This window comes from Loxodonta africana, chromosome 25 (genome assembly GCF_030014295.1).
Source record: "Loxodonta africana isolate mLoxAfr1 chromosome 25, mLoxAfr1.hap2, whole genome shotgun sequence".
Taxonomy (NCBI): Eukaryota; Metazoa; Chordata; class Mammalia; order Proboscidea; family Elephantidae; genus Loxodonta; species Loxodonta africana.
The window spans coordinates 3,169,383-3,197,210 of record NC_087366.1 but is presented as its reverse complement, the minus strand read 5'-3'; the positions used below and the strand labels follow the sequence as shown (position 1 = coordinate 3,197,210).

Below are 27,828 nucleotides of genomic sequence, written 5' to 3'. Positions count from 1 at the left end.
AAAAAAAGCTCAACGTTATTAGCCACCTGAGAAATGAAAATCAAAACTACAATGTGACACTACTTCACACCCACTAGGATGGTTATAATCAAAAGATAATAACAAGCATTGGTGAGGATGTGGAGAAATGGGGACCCTCATCATTGCTGTTCTGTATGTAAAATGGCGCAGCTGCTATGGAAAGCAGATTGGTGATTCCTCAAAATTTAGGCACAGAGTTACCATATGACCCAATTCAACTCCTAGGTATATATCCAAGAGAAGTGAAAACGTATGTCCACAGAAAAACCTATACACAAATGTTCATAGTAGCATTCTCCATAATATTGGAAATAACCCAAATATACATCAATGGATGAATGGATACATCAAATGTGATATATCCACACAATGGAATATTAGTAAATCATTGAAAGTAATGAAGTACGGATGCATGTTAAAATATGGATGAACTTTGAATACCAAACATCTGTCAGTTTGTCATACTGCGGTGGCTTGTGTGTTGCTGTGATGCTAGAAGCTATGCCACCAATATTTCAAATAAGAGCAGGGTCACTCATGGTGGACAAGTTTCAGCTGAGCTTCTAGGAACAAGAACGTGGTAGTCTACCTCCGAAAAAATTAGACAGTGAAAACCTTATGAATAGCAGCGGAACATGGTCTGATATAGTGCCAGAAGATGAGCCCCTCAGGTTGGAAGGCACTCAAAAGGCAACTGAAGAAGAGTTGCCTCCCCAAAGTAGAGTCGGCCTTAATGACATGGATGGAGCCAAGCTTTCAGGACCTTCATTTGCTGATGTGGCAAGGCTCAAAATTAGAAGAAACAGCTGCAAACATCCATTAATAACAAGAACGTGAAATGTACAAAGAATGGCTCTAGAAAAATTGGAAGTCATCAAAAATGAAACAGAATGAATAAATATCAATGTCCTAGACATTAGTGAGCTGAAATGGACTGGTATTGGCCATTTTGAATCAGATAATTATATGGTATACTATGCTAGGAATGACAAATTGAAGAGGAAGAGCATTGCAATCTTTATCGAAAAGAACATTTCAAAATTTATCCTCAAGTACAATGCTGTCAGTGATAGGTTAATATCCACACGCCTACAAGGAAGATGAGTTCGTATATTATTTTTCAAATTTACACACCAACCACTAATGCCAAAAAAAAAAAAACAAAGATGAGGAAATTGAAGATTTTCACCAATTTCTGCAATCTGAAATTGATCAAACATGGATTAAAGATGCATTGATAATTACTGGTGATTAGATTGCAAAAGCTGAAAACAAAGAAAAAGGATTGGTAGTTGGAAAATATGGCCTTGGTGATAGAAAGGACGCCACAGATTGCATGACAGAATTTTGCAAGACCAATGACTTTTGCATTGCAAATACCTTTTTCCACCAACAAAAATGGTGACTATACACATGGGCCTTAACATAGGTAATACACAGGAATCAAATTAACTGTATCTGTGGAAAGAGACAATGGAAAAACTCAAGGTCATCAGTCAGGACAAGGCCGGGGGCTGACTGTGGAACAGACCATCAATTGCTCATATTCAAGTGCAAATTGAAGATGAGGAGGTCTACGAGAATTGAAGTATGACCTTGATTATATTCCACCTGAATGTAGAGACCATCTCAAGAATAGATTTGACTTAAGAAACACTGATGACCAAAGACTAAAGGAGTTGTGGGATGACATCAAGGACATCATGAATGAAGAAAGCAAGAGATCATTAAAAAGACAAGAAAGAAAGACAACACCAAAATGGATGTCAGAAGAGACTCTGAAACTTGCTCTTGAACATAGAGTTGCTAAAGCGAAAGGAGGAAATGATGAACTAAAAGAGCTGAACAGAAGATTTCAAAGGGCAGCCCAAGAAGATAAAGTATTATAATGAAATATGCAAAGACCTGGAGTTAAAAAGCAAAAAGGGAAGAACATGCTCAGCTTTTCTCAAGCTGAAAGAACCGAAGAAAAAAATTCAAGCCTGATTTGCAATATTGAAGGATTCTACGCGGGAAATATTAAACAATGCAGGAAGCATCAAAAGAAGATAAAAGGAATACACAATCTCTCTACCAAAAAGAATTGGTTGATGTCAATCATGTTAGGAGGTAGCATATGATCAAGAACTGATGGTACTGAAAGAAGTCCAAGCTGCCAAGTCATTGGCATAAAACAAGGCATCAGGAACTGAGAAAATACCAATTGCGATGGTTAAGATTGTGTGTCAACTTGGCTGGGCCATGATTCTCAGCGTTTTGGCAGCTGTATAATGTTGTGATCACTTCCCTGTTGAGATCCCATATGTGATCACCCCCATGATAGGATCTTCTGTGAGTAGGCAATCAGTTGAAAGACAGTTTCCTTGGGCATGTGGCCTGCATGGAATATAAGTGTACATTCTGGCAAGGCTCAGGAGGCTTTTGTTCTTCTGGATCCTGCAGCTGGCTCCTGTTCATGTGACCTCAGGTTCTGGGGACTTGAACTAACAGCTTACCTGCAGTCTTGCCTGCCGATCTTGGGATTTGCCTATCTTCACAGCCTGTGAGCAAGAGCCCTGCTCTCTGACCTGCCCATCTTGGGTTCACCAACTTCTGTGGCTACGTGAATCAGGAAAAGCCTCTATCCTGACCAACCAACCTGGGACTTTCCAGCCTCTACAACCTCGTGCCCCCATGTGTCTGTCAGTTTGTCATACTGTGGGGGCTTGCATGTTCCTGTGACGCTGGAAGCTATGCCACTGGTATTCAGACACCAGCAGGATCACCCATGGAGAACAGGTTTCAGCTGAGCTTCCAGACTAAGACAGACTAGGAAGAAGGACCAGGCAGTCTACTTCTGAAAAGAATTAGCCAGTGAAAACCTTATGAATAGCAGTGGAACATTGTCTGATATAGTGCTGGAAGATTAGCCCCCCAGGTTAGAAGGCACTCAAAAGACAAATGGGGAAGAGATGCCTCCTCAAAGTAGAGTAGTCCTTAATGACTTGGATGGGCTCAAGCTTTCGAGAACTTCATTTGCTGCTGTGGCATGACTTAAAATGAGAAGAAACAGCTGCAAACATCCATTAATAATTGGAACCTGGAATGTACAAAGTATGAATCCAGGAAAATTGGAAATGGTCAAAAATGAAATGGAAAGCATAAACATTGATATCCTAGGCATTAGTGAGCTGAGATGGACTGATACTGCCCATTTTGAATCAGACAGTCATATAGTCTACTATGCCAGGAATGACAACTCAAAGAGGAATGGTGTTGTATTCATCATCAAAAAGAACATTTCAAGATCTATCCTGAAGTCCAACGCTGTCAGTGATAGGACAATATCCATATGGCTACAAGGAAGACCAGTTAATATGACTATTATTCAGATTTACACACCAACCACTAAGGTCAAAGATGAAAAAATTGAAGATTTTTATTCGCTTCTGCACTCTGAAATTGACTGAACATGCAATCAGGATGCATTGATAATTACTGGTGATTGGAATGTGCAAGTTGGAAACAAAGAAAAAGGATTGGTAGTTGGAAAATATGCCCTTGGTGATATAAACAACAAAAAAAAAAAAAAAAAATTTTTTTTTTTTTTTTTTTTACCAGAGATCAAATGACAGAATTTTGCAAGACCAACAACTTCTTCATTGCAAATACCTTTTTTCACCAACATAAACGGCAACTGTGCACATGGACCTCACCAGATGGAACACACAGGAATCAAATTGACTACATGTGTAGAAAGAGATGATATAAAAGCTCAATATCATCAGTCAGAACAAGGCCAGGGCCAACTGTGGAACAGGCCAGTAATTGATTATATGCAAGTTCAAGCTGAAACTGAAGAAAAGCAGAGCAAGTACACAAGAGCAAAAATACCACCTTGAGTATATCCCACCTGAATTTAGACATCATCTCAAGAGTAGATTTGACAGGTCAAACACTAATGACCGAAGACCAGACAAGGTGTGGAATAACATCAAGGACCTCATACACGAAGAAAGCAAGAGGGCATTGGAAAGTCAGGAAAGAAAGAAAAGACCAAGGTGGATTTCAGACGAGACTCTGAAACTTGCTCTCGAACATCGAGCAGCTAAACCAAAAGGAAGAAACAAGGGAGTAAAAGAACTGAACAGAAGATTTCAACGGCAGCTCGAGAAGACAAAGTATTACAATGACATGTGCAAAGAGCTGGAGATAGAAAACCAAAAGAGAAGAACATGCTCAGCATTTCTCAAGCTGAAAGAACTGAAGAAAAATTAAAGCCTCGAGTTGCAATAGTGCAGGGTTCTACGGGGAAAATACTAAATGATGCGGGATGTATCAAAAGAAGATGGAAGGAATACACACAGTCACTAGACCAAAAAAGAATTAGCAGATGTTCAACCATTTCAAGAGGTAGCATACGATCAGGAACCGATGGTCCAGAAGGAAGAAGTCCAAGCTGCACTGAAGGCACTAGCGAATAACAAGGCTCCAGGAATTGACAGAATATCAATTGAGATGTTTCAACAAGTAAATGCAGCACTGGAAGTGCTCACTTGTCTATGCCAAGAAATATGGAAGACAGCTTCCTGGCCAACCAACTGGAAGTTATCCATATTTATGCCTATTCCCAAGAAAAGTGATCCAAACGAATCCAGAAATTACCAAACAACATCATTAATATCACAAAGAAGTAAAATATTGCTGAAAATCATCCAAAAGTGGTTGCAGCAGTTCATGGACAGTGAACTGCCAGACGTTCAAGCTCAATTCAGAAGAGGACACGGAACAAGAGACATCATTGCAGATTTTAGATGGATCTTGGCTGAAAGGAGAGAATACCAGAAAGATGTTTACCTGTGTTTTATTGTCTATGCTAAGGCATTCAACTGTGTGGACCATAACAAATTATGGATAACATTACAGAAAACGAGAATTCCAGAACATTTCGTTGTGCTCATGCGGAACCTGTACGTAGACCAAGGGGAAGTCGTTCAAACAGAAAAGTGAATATTGCATGGTTTAAAATCAAGAAAGGTCAGGTGTGTCAGGGTTGTATCTTTTTGTCATACTTATTCAATCTGTAAACTGAGCAAAGAATCAAAGAAGTTAGACTGTATGAAGAAGAACGTGGCAAGAGGACTGGAGGAAAACTCATTAACAGCCTGCAATATGCAGATGACACAACCTTGCTAGCTGAAAGTGAAAAGAACTTGAAGTACTTATTGAAGATCAATGACTACAGCCTTCAGTATGATTTACACCTTGATATAAAGAAAACAAAAATCCCCACAGGTGGACCAATAAGCAGAATCATGATACATGGAGAAAGTATTGATGTTGTCAAGGATTTCATTTTACTTGCATCCACAAATAATGCCCTTGGAAGCAGCAGTCAAGAGATCACACATTGTATTGCACTGGGCAAATCTGCTGCAAAAGACCTCTTTAAAGTGTTGAAAAGCAAAGACGTCACTTTAAGGACCATGGTGTGCCTTACCCAAGCCATGGTGTTTCCAATCACCTGATAAGCGTGCAAAAGCTAGACAATGAATGAAGACTGAAGAAGAATTAATGCATTTAACTTAAGGTGTTGGCAAAGAATATTGAATATACAATAGATTGCCAGAAGAACAAACAAATCTGTGTTAGAAGATGTACAGCCAGAATGTTCCTTATAAGTGAGGTTGGCGAGACAGTCTCACACGCTTTGGACAAGTTATCAGGAGCAACCAGTCCTCACAGAAGGACAGTATGCTTGGTAAAATAGAGGGTCAGTGAAAAAGAGGAAGACCCTCAAGAAGATAGAGAGACACAGTGGCTGCAACAATGGGCTCAAGCATATCAGTTGTGAGGATGGCTGAGGACTGGGCAGTGTTTAGTTCTATTGTCACTGTGAGTCAGAACTGACTCAATGGCACCTAAGAACAAGAAGCGAAAGAAGCCAGTCTAAGAAAAGACTACATATTGTACCATCTCATTTATATGAAATATTCAGAATAGGCAAATTTATGAAAACGAAATGTAAATTAGTGGTTGTCTAGGACTGAAGGAACTGGGGGAGAATAAGGGATGACTACTAAAGAGTACAGAGTTTCTTTACGGAGTGGTGAAAATGTTCTGGAATTAGATAGTGTCAATGATCGCACAATTCTGTAAATACACCAGAGCTTCAAACTGGTCTGTTCCTGCTCTTGCACCCCTGCTGAGAATTTGCATTTCTAATAAGATTCCTGCTGAGAATTGCATTTCTAACAACTTACCAGAAAGTTATACATAAGAATCACCTGGGAATCTTGTTAAACTGTAGATTCTCATTCACTATACCTGGAGCAGAAATGCAAATTCTCATCAGGGAACTTGTGAGAAATGCAAATTCTCAGCAGGGGTAGAAATGGGGTTGAAGCCCTGGAGTACACTAAAAACCACTAAATTGTACACTTTAAATGGGTGAATTATACGGTATGTGGATTATATCTCTATAAAGCTCTTTCAAAAAAGTTATTTTGAGGAACTATAGCATGTACTCTGGCAGTTAGTTGTGGAAGGATTTTGCATATTGATCTTATTTACAGGAAACCCTGAATTAAGTAAGGTACAACATCTTCAGCAATGTCACCTTCTTTTTTAATAAGGCAAAAATTCACTTAAGTATATTGGGAATAGTCCTAACTTAAGGTCAGTACAATCCGTTCACCAGGCAATTCTGTGAGTCATTACATCATATTTAATAGGAGTTTGGCAATGCAATTGTAGCTTCCATCTATAAGTAATATGCTGTTTTTATAGAGTGTCAATAGGTCTCATTTTATTATCTGTACAATAAGGGAGCTGGTCTAGATAGCCAACTCTCTAACTGTACACTTCTATGACAAAGACGGCATGGTAAAATAATGAACACTTGTAGAGAGTTTTACAAATGTTCATTTAATTAATGTCAAAGTATTTTTCTATTTTATGTAATTGCATCATAATTGTTGAGCGTTTCTTTTAAAAAATTATTTCTTCTTCTATTCTGTTATACCCTTTCTATGGCCGAGATTAGAAGACTATAAATATAGAAAATAGAAAGATTTCTATTTAGAACTTTGAAAAAATTGTTTCTGGGAAACTCTTACTGTTCCAATAGAGCAGAGATGTAATTAGAGGTGAGAGTGAAATCTACCTTATTCCTTTTTTTTTTTTACATTTTTTTAAATTTTACTTTAAATGAAGGTTTACAGAACAAACTAGCTTCTCATTAAGCAGTACACATACTGTTTTATGGCACTGGTTAACAACCCCATGACATGTCAACGCTCTCCCTTCTTGACCTTGGGTTCCCCATTACCAGGTTTCTGTCCCCTCCTGCCTTCTTGTCCTTGCCCCTGGGCTGGTGTGCCCCTTTCGTTTGGTTTTATCGACATCTTTGGGGGAAGGGTGAACCTCAGGAGTGGCTTCATTACTGAGCTAAAAGGGTGTCTGGGGGCCATACTCTTGGAGTTTCTTCAGTCTCTGTCAGGCCAGTAAGTCTGGCCTTATTTTGTGAGTTAGAATTTTGTTCTAATTTTTCTCCAGCTCTGTCTGGGACCCTCTTTTGTGATCCCTGTCAGAGCAGTCAGTGGTGGTAGTCAGGCACCATCTAGTTGTACTGGACTCAGTCTGGTGGAGGCTGTGGTAGATGGCCCATTAGTCCTTTGGACTAATCTTTCCCTTGTGTCTTTAGTTTTCTTCATTCTCCCTTGCTCCCAAAGGGGTGAGATGAGTAGAGTATCTTAGATGGCCGCTCACAGGCTTTTAAAATCCCACTGGGCATTTACTATTTCAATTAGAAACTTATACCATCTAGTATCAAATCCCAAGAAAGAATTTTCTTTTTTCTGGATTTATTTAACTGAGCACTTTGCTTAAATAACTATCAATCAACTTACTAAATGTAAATAATCATAAGCAAAAGCATCACAGTGAAATTGCTTAGAAAATCAACATTTTGTTTAAAATATCAAGTTACGAATAGAGAAAAAGTACAAAGTGCACTAATTATATTTTCCTTGACTTCCCAAGTCAAAAGTAACCTCTACATTTTATGTAACTGTATCAAAATAAATAACGACAAAAAGATTCTGATGATACAATTTCCTGCATCTACCTACAAATGCATATAAGGAAGGTATTTTCTATAAGCTCTATATTACATTACATAATTGTATACGACTACCTAGCCCTTGGAAACCCTCGTGGCATAGTGGCGAAGAGCTATGGCTGCTAACCAGAAGGTTAGCAGTTCGAATTCACCAGGTGCTCCTTGGAAACCCTATGGGGCGGTTTCTTTTTTTACCTAGCCCTCAAGTCTCTAATAATTATAAAAGTGTAAGTTTGAGGTCAATTACATTCATACAGCTTTAAGATAAAAATTAACTTGAGAAATAAAAAAAAAAAAAAAAATGGGTTTAAGATCTTATACTAGTTACTATAAAAATCACTTTTAAAAAATTTTTTTGTTGCACAGGTACTAACCCCCAAAACAGAAGCTGTATCCCAACCCAAGGCCTGACAAATGAGGTCAACAGAATTTATGACGGAAAAAAAAAGAATCTCAAGACTCTAAGAAAACATAGCAAATCATTACCAATTTTTCTGTAGGCCTCTGACCCCCATCAGATAAAGATAACTCATACAAATACAAGCATAGGTACATCTATAGCTTTATTCCCCAGTTTACTATTTTCCTAAATCATATAATGACACTTACTTTTTATATAATCAAAATTTTTTTATCTTAAGGAAAAAATATACTTACTGTCCTCTAGAAGTATGAACCAGTAGTGTAATAAGCGTAGATGTTGCTGGGCATATACAGTTTAAAGCTAACATGGCGTATTTAAACTCTTCTTCACAAACAACATGATCTGTTTGAAATAAAATAGGTAAATTAGAAAAGAGAGTGGTATTTTTGAAAAACAGAAAACAATGAATAAAATAGCAAAAGTTTCAATAGAAACACATTTGTTTTAGAGATGTTTTTACAAGTGCAATTTTATTTCCTGGAGCAATGTTTCATAAGAAAGAGAGTACTAGACTATGAGTTAAGTGATGGGCAGGGACAGGGTTGTCCTATTCTGTTCCCAGTTCTGTCTTTAATAAAATTAGCAACCTTTGGCAAGTTGCTTAACCTTCCTATGCCTCATTTGTAAAGGGAGTAAGGAGTAAGTAGGACTGAGGTGTAGTCTTGAAAACAAGCCAGATACTTTCAGGTTCATCTTTGAAATCTCCTTTAGTTCTGATAATTACATGGTATGCAACTGAACTTTAAAACACAGTATTTTTTAATCAAATTCATAGTCACATAGCAGAAAGTCCTTGAAAATGACTATGAAAAGATTTGATAGATAATATTTGCCTTATAGATAAATAATAAACTTTATATTATTAAAACAACTATAATGTCAATCAAAATTAATGCTAAAATAAATTGAAATTGCCATTTGACCTTAAGACATAAGGGTCATAAACTCAAAAGATAACAGGTAAGGTAAGGTTACATTAGGTTAGTCAGGTAACGTTATAAATGGAGACTGAATGATGTGGAAACAGTACAGAGTGCAAATGGGAAGGTGCAAACCCCAGGTGAAGGAGAATGATACTATTCAGCTGCAGCATATTATTCCACACAGGGATGAGGGCCCCGATCCTAGATATTCAATTTTTCACAGAAATAATATTTTAGAGAAGTGATTATAGCATTGTTTATTTTGGCGGGGGAAGCTCCTTCCCAGGTAAACAATTATGGCTGGTACTGAAAATAAAGATGATGTTGGAAAATCTAATAAAATAAATATTCTGAGGCAGAAAATAGCAGTTTTAGCTAAATTAAGGGGTAGAAGATGGAATCTTTCAGTGAGCCAGATCAATAATCTGAGCACATACACAGTACAATTTATGAAAAAAACAAGAACAGTTTACTTGGAAAATTAGTTCAGCAAATGCTCTGAACAGATAAATATCAACTTTCGTCCTGTGTTTGACATTAGATAATCTGACATATTTTTTCTTCTGTGTTCATTCATTTCCTTATTTATTTATTCATTCATTTATTTTCTCGTTCACATTTTACGGCAGAAATTATATGCTATTGATATTTCCTTAAAACTATCAAAATCTGCTAATAACGTCTTTCTTTTTCTTTTTCCTTGTATTAGGAAAACCCTTTATATTATGGAAACCCTGACGATGTAGTGGGTAAGAACTACGGCTGCTAAGCAAAAGGTCAGCAGTTTGAATTCATCAGGTGCTCCTTGGAAACCCTATGGGACCGTTCTATTCTGTCTGATAGGGTCGCTGTGATTTGGGATCAACTCAACAGCAATGGATGTGGTTTGAGTTTTATATTACGATATAAAAAAGAAAATTTAAAAATATGTAACCATTATACTTCTTGCTTTGCAGAAAGACAGGTAATATGAATCAAATTTTGAATGTGGAGAAGTCTACAGAATATTTGCAAAAGAACAGTGTCTCTAACCTACCATTTCAGTATTTCTCAAAATAACTTTTGAGTGTACATGGTCGATCTGTGAATATAAAGTAACGAAACTGCTAAATGCAGAATGTTACTACTTTAGAGTCATGGAATAGCAATACATGGGGTGCCTGTAAATTTCAAGCAAAAAATTGCAACATATCTTGTCTTAGAAAAATGTGTATGTTTATAATGACATAAGACAGAACATTTTAAAATCCAAACTGTACCCTAAAATGTGGGATGTGTGCACCATGTGCAACCACTGACCTTCCTTTATTATAATAGATAAACCGTATTTCCTCCAGTAGGGGAGCCATCGGTATATGTTAACATTACAAAATGGGCAAAACCACTGAAAGCACAGATTGGCTAGAAGCTGTGATGCTACATTTTGAATTCTTTCTTAACAATCATTGGTACGGGTTTCAGTAATGACCGTCAGGAGGGTCTTCATTGGTCCAACCAATTTCTAATCACTAAATGCTAACAGAAAAAGATAAGAGTGGAAGGTCTTTTGTGTTCTGTTAGATTGGCGTATGTGAAAGGTTCCCTAAAAGATACTTTCCAAGATTATCCTATCTATTGTCTGTATACCTCAGGGCCCAGTTGATGTGTCCTTGGGAGTCCTTGTGAGCCCAGCTCCAGCTGGGTCACATTCTGTATGCTCAAGGACAGGGAACAATGACTCCAATATTATTTCCTAAATCAGTGGGTCACACAGCCCCTTGGAGACTGCAGCTGTCTGTGTGGCCCCAGCTGGCCCCTTGGAGACCCCAGATGTCTATGTAGCCCCAGCTGTCCGTGGCATTTCAACCTGAGCCAATTAGGACGATGCGGCCTCTGCAGAGTGAGATGCGAAATAATCTGGGCCCTCACCCTCTGACCCACGTGGGTGCCTGGGCCATGCTGGAAGGCTGAGAAGAGTATTCAGAAGTGTGGGCTCCCCCCTAAAAACCAGCTGTGGTAGTTTGAAAATATCCCATCTTATTCTTCTGAAATTAAAAAAAAAAAAAAAAAGGATCCTCTTACTTCCATTTTCCTCAATGAATATGTATACCTGGTTTGGAGGGAGATGGCTAAGGGAGAGTTGTGTTGCACTGGTTCATTTGTTAAAAACTACACAACCCGATCCCAAGAGTATGCTCCCTGGCCACCCTTTTAACTCAGTACTGAAGTCACTACTGAGGTTCACCCTTCCAGCCAAAGATTAGACAGGCTCATAAATCAAAATGAGACTAAATGGACAGACCGGCCCAGGGGCAAGGACAAGAAGGCAAGAAGGGACAGGAAAGTTGGTAATGGGGAACCCAAGGTCAAGAAGCAGAGTCTGGACAACTCATGGGGTTGGCAACCAAAGTCACAAAACAATATGTGTATTAATTAATGAAAAACTAGTTTGCTCTGTAAACCTTCATCTAAAGCACAACAAAAAATAAAAATAACTACACAATCTGAGGGTGCAGGAAAGGGAAAGACTAATAAATTTCAAGTTGTCATTTTCATTTTTGCACATGCCTTCTTCTACAGTTTAGTAAAAGTTTTGTAATATCAGCTCTTTATCAGCCCATAGAACTAAACGTATATATTGTATACTACCAGTAATGGAGGCAATTCTACACATCAACACAAAGACTCTTTTGAATTATTTTAGATACACTGAATTACCTAGGAACACAACTATTGTGTAAATTAAGAGAACATTGGCTTTATTCTGTTTAGCATTGCATGTGAATCGTCAATACAAATTTAGAATGTGTGGTTACTGGTATCGGTCAGCGTTTGTAGCTGTCATATGCTCGTTGGTGCAAGCATGTCTCTTCCATGGAGTCTTCTTATAAATTCATACCTAAACATTCGCATATTCAAACAGATGCTTCTGTATTATTACTTATTTCCCTTGTTCCTCCTTCATATTACAACTAGGGTATTACATTATTTAAAGTTTTGTGTTTAGATAGTTATATTGTCTCTGAATTTAACTACAGAAAGTAAAGCATTATGAAATATTTTTTTAATTTTTATTGTGCTTTAAGTGAAAGTTTACAAATCAAGTCAGTCTCTCATACAAAAATTTATATACACCTTGTTATATAGTCCTTCCTAGCTGCTCTCCCCATAATGAGACACCACACTCCTTCCCGCCACTGCATGACAAAATATTTGCTGTAAAAAAGAGAGGCATTAGAACAAATAGGTTGAAAACCACTGTCATATAAATGAGTTAGTGTATAATTATCATTAGATTTTTTTTTGTTTGTTAAAAAGCAAATCAGTACTCTTTAAGCACTATGGATGGAAGGAATGGAATATAATAATTATTCAACTAAATAATTTTCCTTTGCACATATTACAAGTAGCTCAAATGTAATCTATAAAATAGATTTAGATCTCTAGACGTCTTCCCTGAGGCCCACACTCATTCCAACTCCTGGGACATTTTTTAATATTAATCATTATTCAGTATTCACTGACCTGAGTTAGAAAACTGAGAATATTCACTGATGTTACTTTACCCCTACTTTCCCAGCACCATCTGACAGCCAAGGTATGTTAATTATATCACTAAAACCCACTCAGGGTTCCTTTCATCTCCCCTTTGGCCGCACTCACATTAGAGTTCAAATCCCTTATCTATAGTTCTTAAGCCCAGATTACAAATTTTGAAATAAAAAATATATATATATTTAGATTTTCAAAAGCAATATTCTGAATTTACTATACATTGTGTACCATATCCAGGAGTATCTGGAGAAGGAAGATATGCTTGAACACACATTTATTTCTATACTGTAAGATATGAATATTTACAATAAATGGAAAATAAAGGTCATGTCAGCTCAGAAAAGGGGTTGCTACCAAGTAAGATTAGGTCAGGTCAGATTTTACCCCCCAATTGAAACATAAAAATATTTTTGTTTTCAGAGTTTTCTGTATTTTGGGATTGCATAGAGATGACCCCAAACGCACAGAAGCTTTGTTTGTGTCTCTCTTTGCCATCACCCTAATTGAGCTGACTGTCAGTCACTCCTAAATATTCTTTTAACTTTAATGGAACAGAAGATGGTCTTAGAAAAGGCACGCCAAGAGGCCAACAGGTTGCATAAATAACCTCAACCCTCAAAACGATATTAGACTCTCGGCAGCCCAGGCTGTACCTGCCACAGATATCGGCCAGGGGCAGAACAGTTAGAACACTATAAAAAGCTGTCGGGTAGTTGGTGTACAGCAAGGGCCCCAAATCAGAGGAGCCTTAGAAAAGTTCAGGATGTACAAGAAGGCCCCAAGGAAAATCCCTCCAGCTTCCTAAAACAGGCGTATGAAGCATACCAGCAGTTTACTGATATTACTGATATATACTGAAGACCCAGAGAATGCCAGGTTAATAAATACGACTTTCATCAGTCAGAGTGCCCCTGACATCAGACAGAAACTTCAAAAGTTAGAAGGAGGTCTAGGAATGACTACTTCAGAACTTGTTGGGGTTGCCTTTAAGGTCTTCAATAATCGGGACAAGGTACAAGGGCAAAAAGACATATTCCTGGCAGCAGCTCTTGGAGGTAATCCGCCACCCTATAAGTCCTCGTGGGCCTGAAAAGGGCTGGTGGCCAACTCGCAGTTCCCTCAAGTTAGGCCCCAGACAGTGTGCCCACTGGATACAAGAGTGCCCCTTGCAGCCAACCCAGTCCGAGCAGGAAACCCATAACACAGCTCATGTCAGTCGATGACTCCGAAATGACAGGGCCCAGGGGCTCCCCTGCACCCAGCCCCTGGTTTATGATTACTCTCCCTACTTTAATCATTCAATGCATTTACAAGGATGACTAGATAGGGGTAGTGGAGAGAGAAGACCCATGAGGAGCCCCCAGTTACAGTGCCTATGGGCAGAAAACTTACTGAATTCTTAGTACACACGGGCACGACCTATCATGTCATGCACAACAGACCAGAAAGCTGGAGAACATGGCCTCTGCTGCTGTCCCAGGAACACAGGGGAACCATCCAGCCGCCTCAGGCAGGGATAAGTCTGCAGTCCTAGCCCTCGGCCAGCTTCATTTGCAGGGTGGAGCACCACCAATCAGAGGCAGAGGAGGCACACAGCTTCAAGGCCTGGCGAGATGGTCACCATCCTTACCTCACCCCAAAGCATAGAAGGCCTGTGACAGCAAAGAGTATCTATCTCAGCTGGTGGGACTAGAGGAAAGAAAGCTTACTAGAGATGCCATCTTTGAATAACGTTCTATGATCAACAATTATACACTGCTATGGGGTTCTCACATAATTTATGGGGGTCTCACATAATTAAAGGATCAGGTGGCCAAACAAGCTGCTAGAACGAAACCCCCTAGCCACTTGCCTTCCTTTAATTCCTAATCTTCAGCTACCGGAAAACCCTCAGCGCACTGAATGTGATATAAACAGAGTTTGTCAATGTGGCTTTGACCTTAATAACAGAGCGAAAGATGGATATTTGCACAATTTCCAAGGAGAGGTGTTAGTACCAGAACACCTGATGCACCTGATACCAGAAGCAGGCCCACCACCTCCTATGTCTGGGATAGGAGGCATCCTGCAGGATCAGACCCGGAGAAGACTGCCAAGTGGCCTTAACCGTTACGCCAACGGCTATAGGAGGTTTCAAGTATCTTTTAGTGTTTATAGATACCTTTACCAGATGCGTACAAGCCTTCCCGTTCTGAAAGGGAAAGGCATCCTATGCCAGGGGTGAGGCCAATTTGCATTTCAGTGCTTATCCAGCATGTGTTCTTCATTTACAAGGCAATTTCCTTTGCTTCTCCTAGCATCTAAGCAACTTTTATCAGCCTCCTAAATCTTAGGGGTGGAGCAAGGTGGCAGAAGCTGGCGAGTAGCACTGGTGCTCAGAAGCCAGAAGCCATCAGTGGGTGTACAGTGTTTATGGGGGGGTTGCTAATTGGATTGAAGGGAAAACATTAATGTGTGAAAGGGCCTGGCAGCAGGAGAAAGCCAATAAAGTTTCTAGTGGCAGTATAACAGAAGGGTCCTGGAGACCATCTGCCCGGGTTCAAATCTTGACTCTACCAGCTTTTGATTTTAGGTCAAGGGGCTTCACTTCCAGGGGCTCAGTTTCCTTATCTGCAAAATAGCAGTAAACAACAGTGGCCACTTTATAGGGTTAGTTGTAAAGATTAAATAAGATCAGCTGAAAACCACTTAGCTCGCTGCCTGGAATACATTAAATTTATATTTCTTTTTGTGAGTTTGGCAGGAAAGGTAAGGGGATTAAGCTCTCCTTTTCCACCTTCCAGGTCATTTTTGCCTGCCACCCTCAGGAGCTAATCATTCCTTGCCTGTTCCTAGGTCCCCAAGTCCCTAAAACCATATCAGCAGGAAGGTGCCATATAAATTGTCCAACCCTTGTACTTTAAGGAATTGCTACATCTGAAAGGGGGATTGTAATCTGACCCTCCAAATGCCAGTAAATTTCCATTAGTCCTTAAACTAACCCAAGCCAGATTTGGCCCACCCTGCATACACAAAAGGGCCAGCTGTGATTCCTAATAGACTTCAACAGAGGACACAGCATCATGTAGAATGAATCAGAAGAAAAATCATCACCCGGACCCTATTCTGAAGTGAGAGATCTGACAAGCACATCACCTTCTGTTTCCTGGCTGCCTTCTAGAATTTTCCTGGCCCAGTACACCTTCAAGACTGCCATCTTGCCGCCCAAATCACATATAAGCCCTACTTCCCATGGCTTGAGGAGTTGGATCTAAGGAGCTTCCTCCCAGCTCCTTGCTCTGTGCATTGCAATAAAGTTACCTTCTCTCTCTCAAAGACTGGTGTTCAGATTATTGGCAAGTCTGAGAGCTCTGAACAGAATTCATCTTCTAATGTTCTGTAATACTTATGAGTAATATTATTTTGGGAGCCAATGTGCTATCTATCTAAAGGCGACCTACAAGGTTAGTTTCAGTTCAAAGTTTGAAGGCTACTTCAGGGCAATAGACGCCAGGTGACCTCCAGTGTCAACTGGTCCATTAAGTCTCTTAAGTAATTTGAGGTCAGTTCTACACTTTTCTCCCCTTCTCTCAGGTATATCTATTGTGGGTGCCTAAGGGATTTCTCAAATACTGATAATCTTTTGCCTGGGTCAATAAAACAGCTTCCTAACTATACTTGTAACTTCCAACTCCAGTATTCCATCTACTACCAGTCTACTAAAACTCTGTTGTCTAAGATATTGCCACTAGCAAAATGAGGCTATTTAAATTAATTAAAATTAAACACAAATGAAAATTCAGCTCCTTCATTGCACTAGAGACATTGTAAGCGCTCAATAACACTTCTGGCTACTAGCAACAGTATGGAACAGTGCAGATATAGAACATTTCCATCATTGTATTGTATACTTCCAGACAACATGGCACCATAGACAGAAGCGCCACACTGTCCTCCACAGCAAAGACCCCAAAAACTAAGTAAAACAGATACAAACGTCATTCCTGAAACCCAAAGTATCAAATGAAGACATAAAGAACTCTGCCGAACACCGAATGAAATAAGAAACTGACGAAGGACAGCCAGGAGAGATATGTATGGAGGTAGCCTATCAGCTAATGCAGCATGGATTCACCATCTTGGACTCCTGCCGGAGATCAGCAGACAGGAAGCACAGGAAAGCAGTTTCACAGAACTCCCAGCAGGAGACAGAGCACCCAGTAACCAGTGATACACACTTTTCCACCCCCCATGCTCTCCCCACTGCTCTGCCTCTGAGGTTCCTAGCTGGCAGCGACGGCTCGGCTAGCTGGGAAGTGCAGTGTCCATGCCACTTGGATTAGTCCCACTCACGTCACAGATCAGTGAACAAAGAGTACAGGAAAACCGATTCACGAAGTTCCCAGCAGGAGACAGAGCACCCGGTAACTGCAATATATACTTTCCTAATCCCCACCTTCCCCCCGCCCCCCAGCCTCTTCTGCTTCCCACAGCCAAAGTCTCTTGGCCGGAAGAAAACTGCTTCAGCCCCAGGCTGCTTGGATTCTCCCTGCCCACGCTGACTGGCTCCTTGAGTGCCATTTGTGTGCTGCTTTTTTCTGTTTCTTTTGGTTTCCTCTGTTCCTCCCAACACCTCCGCTCCTTACTCTTGAACACATGGCTCTGTTTGCCATCTTACTTCTTCTTGAAAGGCTGTGAAATGCTGCTCGACTGGTGGAATCACTCCCCTGGCCCACAACACCATGTTGGTGGGATCCTGGGAATTTTTTTTTTCCCCTTGCTTTGCTTTGTTTACTCATGGAGACCCTATAGGACAGGGTAGAACTGCCCCATAGAGTTTCCAAGGAGTGACTGGCGGATTTGAACTGCCAACCCTTTGGTTAGCAGCCATAGCACTTAACCACTACACTACCAGGGTTTCCTATGAGTCGGAATCGACTCGACGGCACTGGGTTTGGTTTTTCTGGTTTTGCTTTGTTTTGTTTGTCCATTTTTCCCCCCATTTCTTTTCACAGCTTGGGAGCCCCTTCTGGACAGGCTGCACTGCATGGCTTAAGAGCCACTTCCTCAGTCTGTGCAGCCCTGGGGGCATTTCTTTTTTTTTCCTCTCTTTTTTCCTCAATATTTTCCTTTCTGTCTTTCTTCATTTCTCAGTTCTCATCAACCTATACTTATATTCTTTTCCTGTCTCCTGTATACCTGGCACTGTGTGACATCCCTCTAGCCAGGCTATACTGCACAGCCTGGGAACCACTTCTCTGGTCTTTGCGACCAAACTGGTGGGATCCCTGGGGGCTTTTCTTTTTTTTCAAACTTTTATGTAGTTTTTTTTTTTTTTCTGTTTCTTTGTCCCTTTTTGTTTTTCTCCATTTCTCGGCTTCTCATCTCTCCACTCCAACAGTAAGCTTCCTTACCACTCTTTTTTTGTGTCTTTGTTTGTTTTTGGTTCCTGTCCCTGTCTCCTCTCTCTCCTCTTTCTTATAAACATATTAGCTCCACACATCAAAACCTCCCCCCTTCTTCCTGCTGACTGTACTGTGTGCTGAACATCACATCCCCGAGAAGCACAGGCACAGCCTACCAGAATCTGCACAGCACTGATTCCTGGCCCACCCTGTCGGCCCTAGTATGTGCCAAAAACAATCTATCCTAGCCCCTCCCCTTCAGCTGAATCTCCCGTGCTGCACCATAGGTGAGTGACTGGTCCTGCCCACTGTACAAGGAGGTAAAAAGTATCATGACCACAGACGAGCAAACAACAAAGAACACACAGCCTGACTGCTCAGACAGAACCAAATAAAACAAAAACACAGGACAAAACAAATAGATATACAACCAATAAAAAAAGAAAATAACTACTGAGTGTCCTGAAGACAGCAGACAATATGAAAACATATAAAAATTTGGGACAGGATGGTTCAAAATAAAACACCCAGATGACTTTCCAGTAGAAAAAAAGGAACTAGAACCAGCTGACAGGCAACTCACATCTCTAATATTCAGACCTATCAGAGTTAAGCAAAAAGCAGACAAAAATGAGTGGATCATGGAACAATTGCTGATAGAAAACTTCTCTAACATGATGAAAGACAAAAACGAGACCATCCAAGAAGCTCACTGAACCCCATATAGGCTCCCCCAAAAAATCACCAAAGCATACCATAATCTAACTTGCTAAAACCAAAGACAATGAAAATATCCCGAGAGCAATTCAAGAAAAGCAAAAAGTCACATAGAGATAATAAACAATAAGAGGAAACTCTGATTATTCAGCAGAAACCATGAAAGCAAGAAAGCAATGAGATGACATATATAAAAACTTTGAAGAAAAAAAATTGCCAACCAAGAATAATATACACTGTAAAACTTTCATTCAAGTATGACGGTGAAATTAGGACATTTCAGATAAACAGAAATTAAGGGAATATGTAAAAACCAAACCAAAATTACAAGAATTATTAAAGGAATTCCTTTGGTCTGAGAACAAACATCAGACCACAGCCTGAATCTAGGACACGAGATTGTACCAGCCAGACACCAGTGCAGGAAATAAACTCTCAAGTACTATCCAAAACCAAAAGGATTGCAACAGGGAACCAGAGGGGTTAATCTGTAAACAACGACAACGTCAGGACAGTAAAAGACAGGGCAAACAGTGTAGGTATACAACTTTCTAATGGAGAGGAAAGCAAGGTGATACCAAGTCATAATAGGCTAATTCAAACCTAGGAAGATAAGGGTAAATTTCAAGGTAACTACAAAGAAAGTTGACAAACTTACTCATCAAAATAAAGAAGAAAAACAAAGTCTCAATAAAAACAAAATCTACAAAAATGAAAGAAATGAAAAAGAAATCCACAAACAAAAGGAACTCACCACAGGAAAGTAAGAGGTAAAAAGAAAATGTCAGCACCACAAAAAAAAAGCACTACAAAATGACTGCAATAAACTCACACCTATCAACAATTACACTGAATGTAAATGACCTAAACACACCCATAAAGAGACACAGAGTGACAGAATGGATGGAAAAAAAAAAAAAAACAGGATCCATCAATATACTGTCTACAGGAGACATATCTTAGAAACAAAGACATAAATTTACTAAAAATTGAAGGACGGAAAAAAATTCATCAAGCAAATAACTACCAAAAAAGAGTGGAAGTGGCAATACTAATCACAGATAAAACAGACTTTAAAGCAAAATCCACCATGAAAGACAAAGGAGGGCCTATACAATGATTCAACAGATGATCCATCACTGAGACTTAACCATTAATAGACATGAACGCACCCAATGACAGGGCCCCAAAATACATAAAAGAAACTCTAAAAGCACTGAAAAAGAAATTGGCTGTTCTGCAATAATAGGAGGCTTCAACACACCACTCTCAGTAAAGGACAGAACATCTAGGAAGAAACTTGACAAAGATATAGAAGAGCTAAAGGGCACAACAGCCAAATATATAGAACACTCCATCCAATAGCTGCAAAGTACACATTCTTTTCCAACACACATGGAATATTCTCCAGAATAGGCCATATCTTAGGACACAGAGCAACCCCCAAGAAAATTCAAAGCATTGAAATAATACAAAGTATCTTCTCTGACTACAACGTCATCAAAGTAGAAATTAACAACACGAAGGACAAGGAAGAAAAATCAGTGACACGGAAACTGAGTAACACCCTGCTTAAAAAAGCACTGGGTAATAGAAGAAATCAGAGATGGAATCAAAACATTCCTAGAACCAAACAAAAGTGAAAACACATCATACCAAAACCTTTAGGACACAGCAAAGGCAATCCTCAGAGGTTGATTTAAGGCTATAGATGCACACATCAAAGAGCAAGAAAGGGTCCAAATCAAAACATTAGCTACACAACTTGAACAATTACAAAGGGACCAGCAAAAGAAGCCCATAGTTACCAGAAGAAAGGAAATAATAAAGATCAGAGCAGAAATAAATGAAATAGACAATAGAAAAACAATAGAAAGAACCAACAAAACCAGAAGTTGGTTCTTTGAAAGTATCAACAAAATTGACAAACCACTGGCCAAACTGACAAAAGAAAAACAGGAGAGGACACAAATAACCCAATAAGAAGTGAAATGGGTGACATTACAACAGACTCCACTGAAATAAAAAGGATAAAAGAGTTTTATGAAAAAATACACTCAAATTTGAAAACCTAGAGGAAAAGGACAAATTTCTAGAAGCACACTACGTAACCAAACTAACACAAAATGATGTTGAAAATCTGAACAAACTCATAACAGGAAATTGAAAATGTAAAAAAAAAACTCCCAAGAACAACAAAAAAACCCTGGCCCAGATGGCTTCACTGGAGAATTCTACCAAACATTCAGAGAAAAACTTACACCAGTACTACTCAAGCTATTTTGGAACACAGAAAAGCAAGTGATATTTCTGAATTCATTCTATGAAGTCAGCATAACCCTGATACCAAAACCAAAGACACCATAAAAAAAGACAATTGCAGAACAATATCTCTCATGATTATAGATGCAAAAATTCTCAACAAAATTCTAACCAATAAAATTTAGCATCATATCAAAAAAAAAAATACACCACAACCAAGTAGGATTCATACCAAGTATGCAAATATGGTTCAACATTAGAAAATAAATCAATGTTACCCACCACATAAATAAAAGTAAAGAATCACATGATCATCTCAATCAACACAGAAAATGCATCTAACAAAGCCCAACACCTATGTCTGATAAAAACTCTCAACAAACGAAGTATAGAAGGGAAATTTCTCAACATAATAAAGGGCATCCATACAAAACCAAGAGCCAACATCGTTCTTAATAGAGAAAGGCTGAAAAAATTCCCCTTGAGAAAAGGAATAAGACAATGATGCCCTCTATCACCACTCCTATTTAACATTGTGCTGGAAGTCCTACCTAGAACAAGAAGGCAAGAAAAAGAAATAAAGGGCATCCAAACTGGTAATGAAGAAGTTAAACTCTCCCCATTTGCAGATGATATGATACTGTACATAGAAAACCCAAAAAACTCTACAAGAAAACTACTGGAACTAATAGATTCAGCAGAGTAACAGGATACAAGACAAATACACAAAAATCAATTCGATTCCTATACACCAATAAAGAGAATGATAAAAAGGAAATCAGAAAAACTATACTATTTACAATAGCCCCTAAAAAAATAATATACTTAGGAATAAATCTAACCAGGGATATAAAAGACCTATACAAAGAAAACTACAAAACACTACTGGAAGACACCAAAAGAGATCTACATAAATGGAAAAACATACCACGCTCATGGATAGGCAGACTCAACATCATGAAAATGACAATTCTACCAAAAGCTATTTACAAATACAATGAAGTCTCAATACAAATACCAAAGAGATGGAAAAATTTATCATTAACTTTATATGGAAAGAGAAGAAGCCACGGATAAGCAAAGCACTATTGAAGAAGAAGAATAAAGTAGGAGGACTCGCACTGCCTGACCTCAGAACCTACTATACAGCTACAGTAGTCAAAATAGCCTGGTACTGGTACAAAAACAGATACTTGACCAAAGGAACAGAAATGAGAACCTAGATGTAAATCCATCAACCTATGGTCACCTGATCTTCAAAAAGGGCCCAAAGTCCTTCAAATGGGGAAAAAGCAGTCTTTTTAACAAATGGTGCTGCCAAAACTGGATGTCCATCTGCAAAAATATGGAACAGGACCCATACCTCACCCATGTACAAAAACTAATTCAAAATGAATCAAAGACCTAAATATAAAGCTGAAAACTATGAAACTCATAAAGGAAAAAATAGAATCATTGCTAGAGGCCATAAACACAGCGTTAACATGATACAAACCACAACCAACAACACACAACTTCAGAAGATAAGCTAGATACCTGGGGTCTTCTAAAAATTAAACAATTATGCTCATCAAAAGGCTTCACCAAGAGTTAAAAGTAAACCTACGGACAGGGGGAAAAACATTGGCTATTACAAATCACAAATCAGACTAAGTTCTAATCTCTAAAATCTTCAGGAAAATCCAATACCTCTACAACAAAAAGACAAATAATCCAATTAAAAAATGGGAAAGGAAATGAACAGACACTTCACCAAAAAAGACACTCAAGCGGCCAATATACACATGAGGAAATGATCAAGGTCACTAGCCATTAGAGAAATGCAAATCAAAAGCACAATGAAACACCATCTCACCTTGTGATTACAGGCATAAATCAAAAAACAGGAAACAACAAATGTTGGAGAGACTGAGGAGAGATCGGAACTCTTATGCATTGCTTGTAGGAATGATTCACCATTTGGAAGATGATATGGCGCATCCTTAGAAAGCTAAAAATACAAATACCGTATGAACCAGCAATCCCACTCTCAGGAGTATAACCCAGAGAAATAAGAGTCGTCATATGAATAGACATATGCACAACCATGCACAACATCAAAGGCAAAGTTAGAAAACGAACTGAGCAGAAGAAGGAGGAAGAGATGGTTAAGAAGCGGAGAGCTGTTACTGGACCTGAATCACTGGGAGCCCTCAGGAACCATTCCCAGGATCAGCTGCAGCGGCCTAGTACTAGCATTCGGCCGCAGTTTCTACAGGGAGAAGCACCAGCCACACAGCCTACTTACATCTCCAGAACCAGAGAAGAATGCCACTCTCGGCAAAAGCGAAGTAATTGTGTATATTTTACTGCGCCCCCAACACCTAGCCAGCTTCAGCAGCTGTTGATTTCCCTGGGCCTGAGACAGACCCTGTTGAGTGCCTACACCCATACTTTTGGTCTTAGAGAAGGAATAAATTCTCAGTTGGGGCAAAAGATAATTTGCCAGCTCCACTAACTGGGGGAGCTTAGGACAGAAGCAGCTCCTATCCAGGCATAAACGGTCCATGGACTTTCAGGAACTTTCCCCCCTGCATGGACCTGTGTTGGCCTATTTCAGGAGAATAGGCCCCCTTGTTGGCAGATTGTTTCAGCTGTGCAGTAGACAGCTGGGTGTTTCATGTTTGACAATGCTTTGCCTATTAAACAGTGTCCTCACCTACCCACATCAGTGGCTGAAGGACTGGTGGCTCCACTCAGGTCATGCAGCTGCCCATGACAGTGGTCTAAGGATAACTGGTACCTCCCAGTCCATACAACCAAAAACATTGGGTGTCCATAGTCCATCTGCAGAAAACACCCACTTGTACACTCCATGGAAGATGGATGTGCTTTCCTCAGAGAAACGTGGGGGAAGACTCTCAGGCCCCTGCCTTGTTCAGAGCGTGACCCCGGGCTGCAACCAGATACCAGTAACTACATCAATCACCCCTACCCCTCTGAGACTGTAGGGCAGAGCCTGTACCACACACTTGATGAGCAGCTACTTGGACACTTGAGCTAAATCCATACTATAAAATTTAATGGACTCCTAAACTGATATACCTGATAACAGCTCTAACTATCTGATGACAGGGTGTCAGAGCTTCAAAGGTTAAAATAATCAAGATAGCTCACTCAAGCAAACCATCTGGGTATATCAAAACAAAACAAAGCAAGAAGCAATGGTACAGTAAGCAAACATAAAATAAACTAATACAATAATGTATAGATGGCACAGAGACAGTAGTCAGTATCAAATCACATAAAGAAACAGACCAGGATAGCTTCACCAAGCTCTCAAAACAAAGAATCAAGGCATCTTCTAGATGAAAGCACCTTCCAGGAATTATCAGATGCACAATACAAAAGTTTAATAGACAGGACACTTCAAGACATCAAGAAGGAAATCAGGCAATACACAGAACAAGACAAGGAACACACAGATAAAGCAGATGAAGTAATTAAAAAGGTTATTCAGAAACATAATGAAAAATCTAATAAGCTGGAAAAATCCATAGCAAAAACAAAACCCACTACCCTCGAGTTGGTTCTGACTCACAGCAACCCTATAGAACAAAGTAGGACTGCCCCACTGAGTTTCCAAGGAGGGCCTGGTGGATTTGAATTGGTGACTTCTTGGTTAGCAGCCGTAGCACGTAACCACTATGCTACCAGGGTTTCCGGAAAAATCCAAAGACAGACATAAATCAGAAATTCGGAATATTAACAACAAAATTACAGAAGTAGACAATTCAATAGAAAGTCAGAGGGGCAGAATTGAGAAAATTGGAAGTCAGAATTTGTAAACTTGAAGATAAAGCACTTGGCACCAATATATTTGAAGAAAAATTAGATAAAAGAATTAAAAAAAAAATGAAGAAAGATTAAGAATCATGGGACTCTATCAAGAGAAATAATCTACACGTGATTGGACTACCAGAACAGGGAAGGATAACAGAAAATACAGAGAGAATTGTTGAAGATTTGTTAGCAGAAAACTTTCCTGACATAATAAAAGAAGAGAAGATATCTATCCAAGATGCTCATCAAACTCCACATAAGGTAGATTTTAAGAGAAAGTCACCAAGACATATTATAATCAAACTTCCCTAAACCAAAGATAAAGAGAGAATTTTAAGTGTAGCTAAGAATAAACAAAAAGCCACCTACAAAGGACAGTCAATACAAAATACGCTCGGAATACTCGGCAGAAACCATGCAGGCAAGAAGGCAATGGGATGACTTATGTAAAGAATTGAAAGAAAAAAATTGCCAGCCAAGAATCACATATGCAGCAAAACTGTCTCTCAAATATGAAGGTGAAATTAGGGCATTTCCAGATAAACAAAAGATTAGGGAATTTGTAAAAACCAAACCCAAACTACAAGAAATACTAAAGGGAGTTCTTTGGTTAGAAAATCAATAATATCAGCTATCAACCCAAGACTAGAACAAAGGACAGAGCAATTCTGATGTCACTCCAGACAAGGAAATCACAAAAATAAATCAACATAAAAAAACACTTAAAACAGGGTAACAGTGATGTTATTAGGTAGAAGAAGACATTAAAACAATAAAGACAAACTAAGAAATGTTGTCAAAAGTCTTTCATATGGAGAGGAATACAAGGTGATACAAAGGAACAAAAGTTAGTTTTAGAATTAGAAAAATAGGGGTAAATATTAAGGTAACCACAAAGGAAACAAACTATCCCACACATCAAAATAAAATACAAGAAAAAACTAAAGACTCAGCAAAAACAAAATCAACAACAAGAAAGAAGAGGAAAAGACAATATATAAACTGCTCAGCACAAAAAATTAAGTGGGAAAAGGAAACTGTCAACACACACAAAAACATCAAAATGATGGCGCTAAATTCATACCTATCCATAATTATACTGAATGTAAATGGACTAAATGCACCAATAAAGAGGCAGTGGCAGAATGGATAAAAAACATGATTTGTCTATATGCTGCCTAAAAGAGACACACCTTAGACTAAGAGACACAAACTAAAACTCAAAGAATGGAAAAAATATGTGAAGCAAATGACAATCAAAAAAGAGTAGGAGTGGCAATATTAAATTCTGACATAACAGACTTTAAAGTTAAACCCACCACAAAGGATAAGGAAGGACATTATATAATGATTAAAGGGACAATATACCAGGAGGATATAACCATATTAAATATTTACTCACCCAATGACAGGGCTGCAATATACATAAAACAAACTCTAACAGCATTGAAAAGTGAGATAGACAGCTCCACAATTATAGTAGGAGAATTAAACACACTGTTTTCAGTGAAAGACAGGACATCCAGAAAAAAGCTCAATAAAGACACGGAAGATCTAAATGCCACAATCAACCAACTAGACCTTATAAGCATATACAGAACGCTCCACCTAAGAGCAGTCAAGTATAGTTTCTTTTCTAGTGCACATGGAACATTCTCTAGAATAGACCACATATTAGGTCATAAAGCAAGCCTCAGCAGAATCCAAAACACTGAAATACTACAAAGCGTCTTCTCTGACCATAAGGCCATAAAGTGGAAATCAATAACAGAAAAAGCAGGGAAAAGAAATCAAACACTTATAAACTAAACAACACCCCACTCAAAAAAGACTGGGTTATAGAAGACATTAAGGATGGAATAAAGAAATTCATAGAATCCAATGAGCATGAAAACACTTCCTATCAGAACGTTTGAGGCACAGCTGAAGTGCTAAGAGATCAATTTATATCAATAAAGGCACACATACAAAAAGAAGAAAGAGCCAAAATCAAAGAATTATCCCTACAACTTGAACAAATAGAGAGCAACAAAAGAAACCCTCAGCCACCAGAAGAAAGCAAATAATAAAAATTAGAGCAGAATTAAATGAAATAGAAATCAGAAAAAAAAAAAGCAAAGAATTAACAAGACCAAAAGCTGGTTCTTTGAAAAAATTAATAAAATTGATAAACCAGTGGCCAACTAACAAAAGAAAAACAGGAGAGGAAGCATATAACCCAAATAAGAAATGAGATGGGCGATATTATAACAGACCAAGCTGAAATTAAAAGAACCATATCAGATTACTATGAAAAATTGTACTCTAACAAATTTGAAAACCTGAAAGAAATGGATGAATTCCTAGAAATACACTAGCTACCTAAACTAACACAAACAGAGGTGGAACAACTAAATATGACCCGCAACAAAAGAAGAGATTGGAAGGATAATCAAAAAACTCTAAAAAAAAAAAAAAAAAAAAGCCGTTGTCTGGACGGCTTCACTGCAGAGTTCTACCAAACTTTCAGAGAAGAGTTAACACCACTACTACTAAAGGTATTTCACAGCATAGAAAAGGATGGAATACACCCAAACTCATTCTATGAAGCCAGCACATCCCTGATACCAAAACCAGATAAAGGCACCACAAAAAAGAAAA

The 27,828-nt window shown here is 38.8% G+C and overlaps 1 protein-coding gene across 2 annotated transcripts in view; it reads right to left on the bottom strand.

The window, feature by feature from the left end:
- KCNT2 (potassium sodium-activated channel subfamily T member 2) overlaps window positions 1-27,828 on the bottom strand; it is a 562,388-nt gene that overhangs the window by 204,401 nt on the left and 330,159 nt on the right. For both annotated transcript variants that reach the window (XM_023549164.2, XM_064276485.1), the window contains exon 14: window positions 8,780-8,888. In XM_023549164.2, the coding sequence (XP_023404932.1) occupies window positions 8,780-8,888 (109 nt within the window). The remainder of the gene's footprint in view (window positions 1-8,779; window positions 8,889-27,828) is intronic.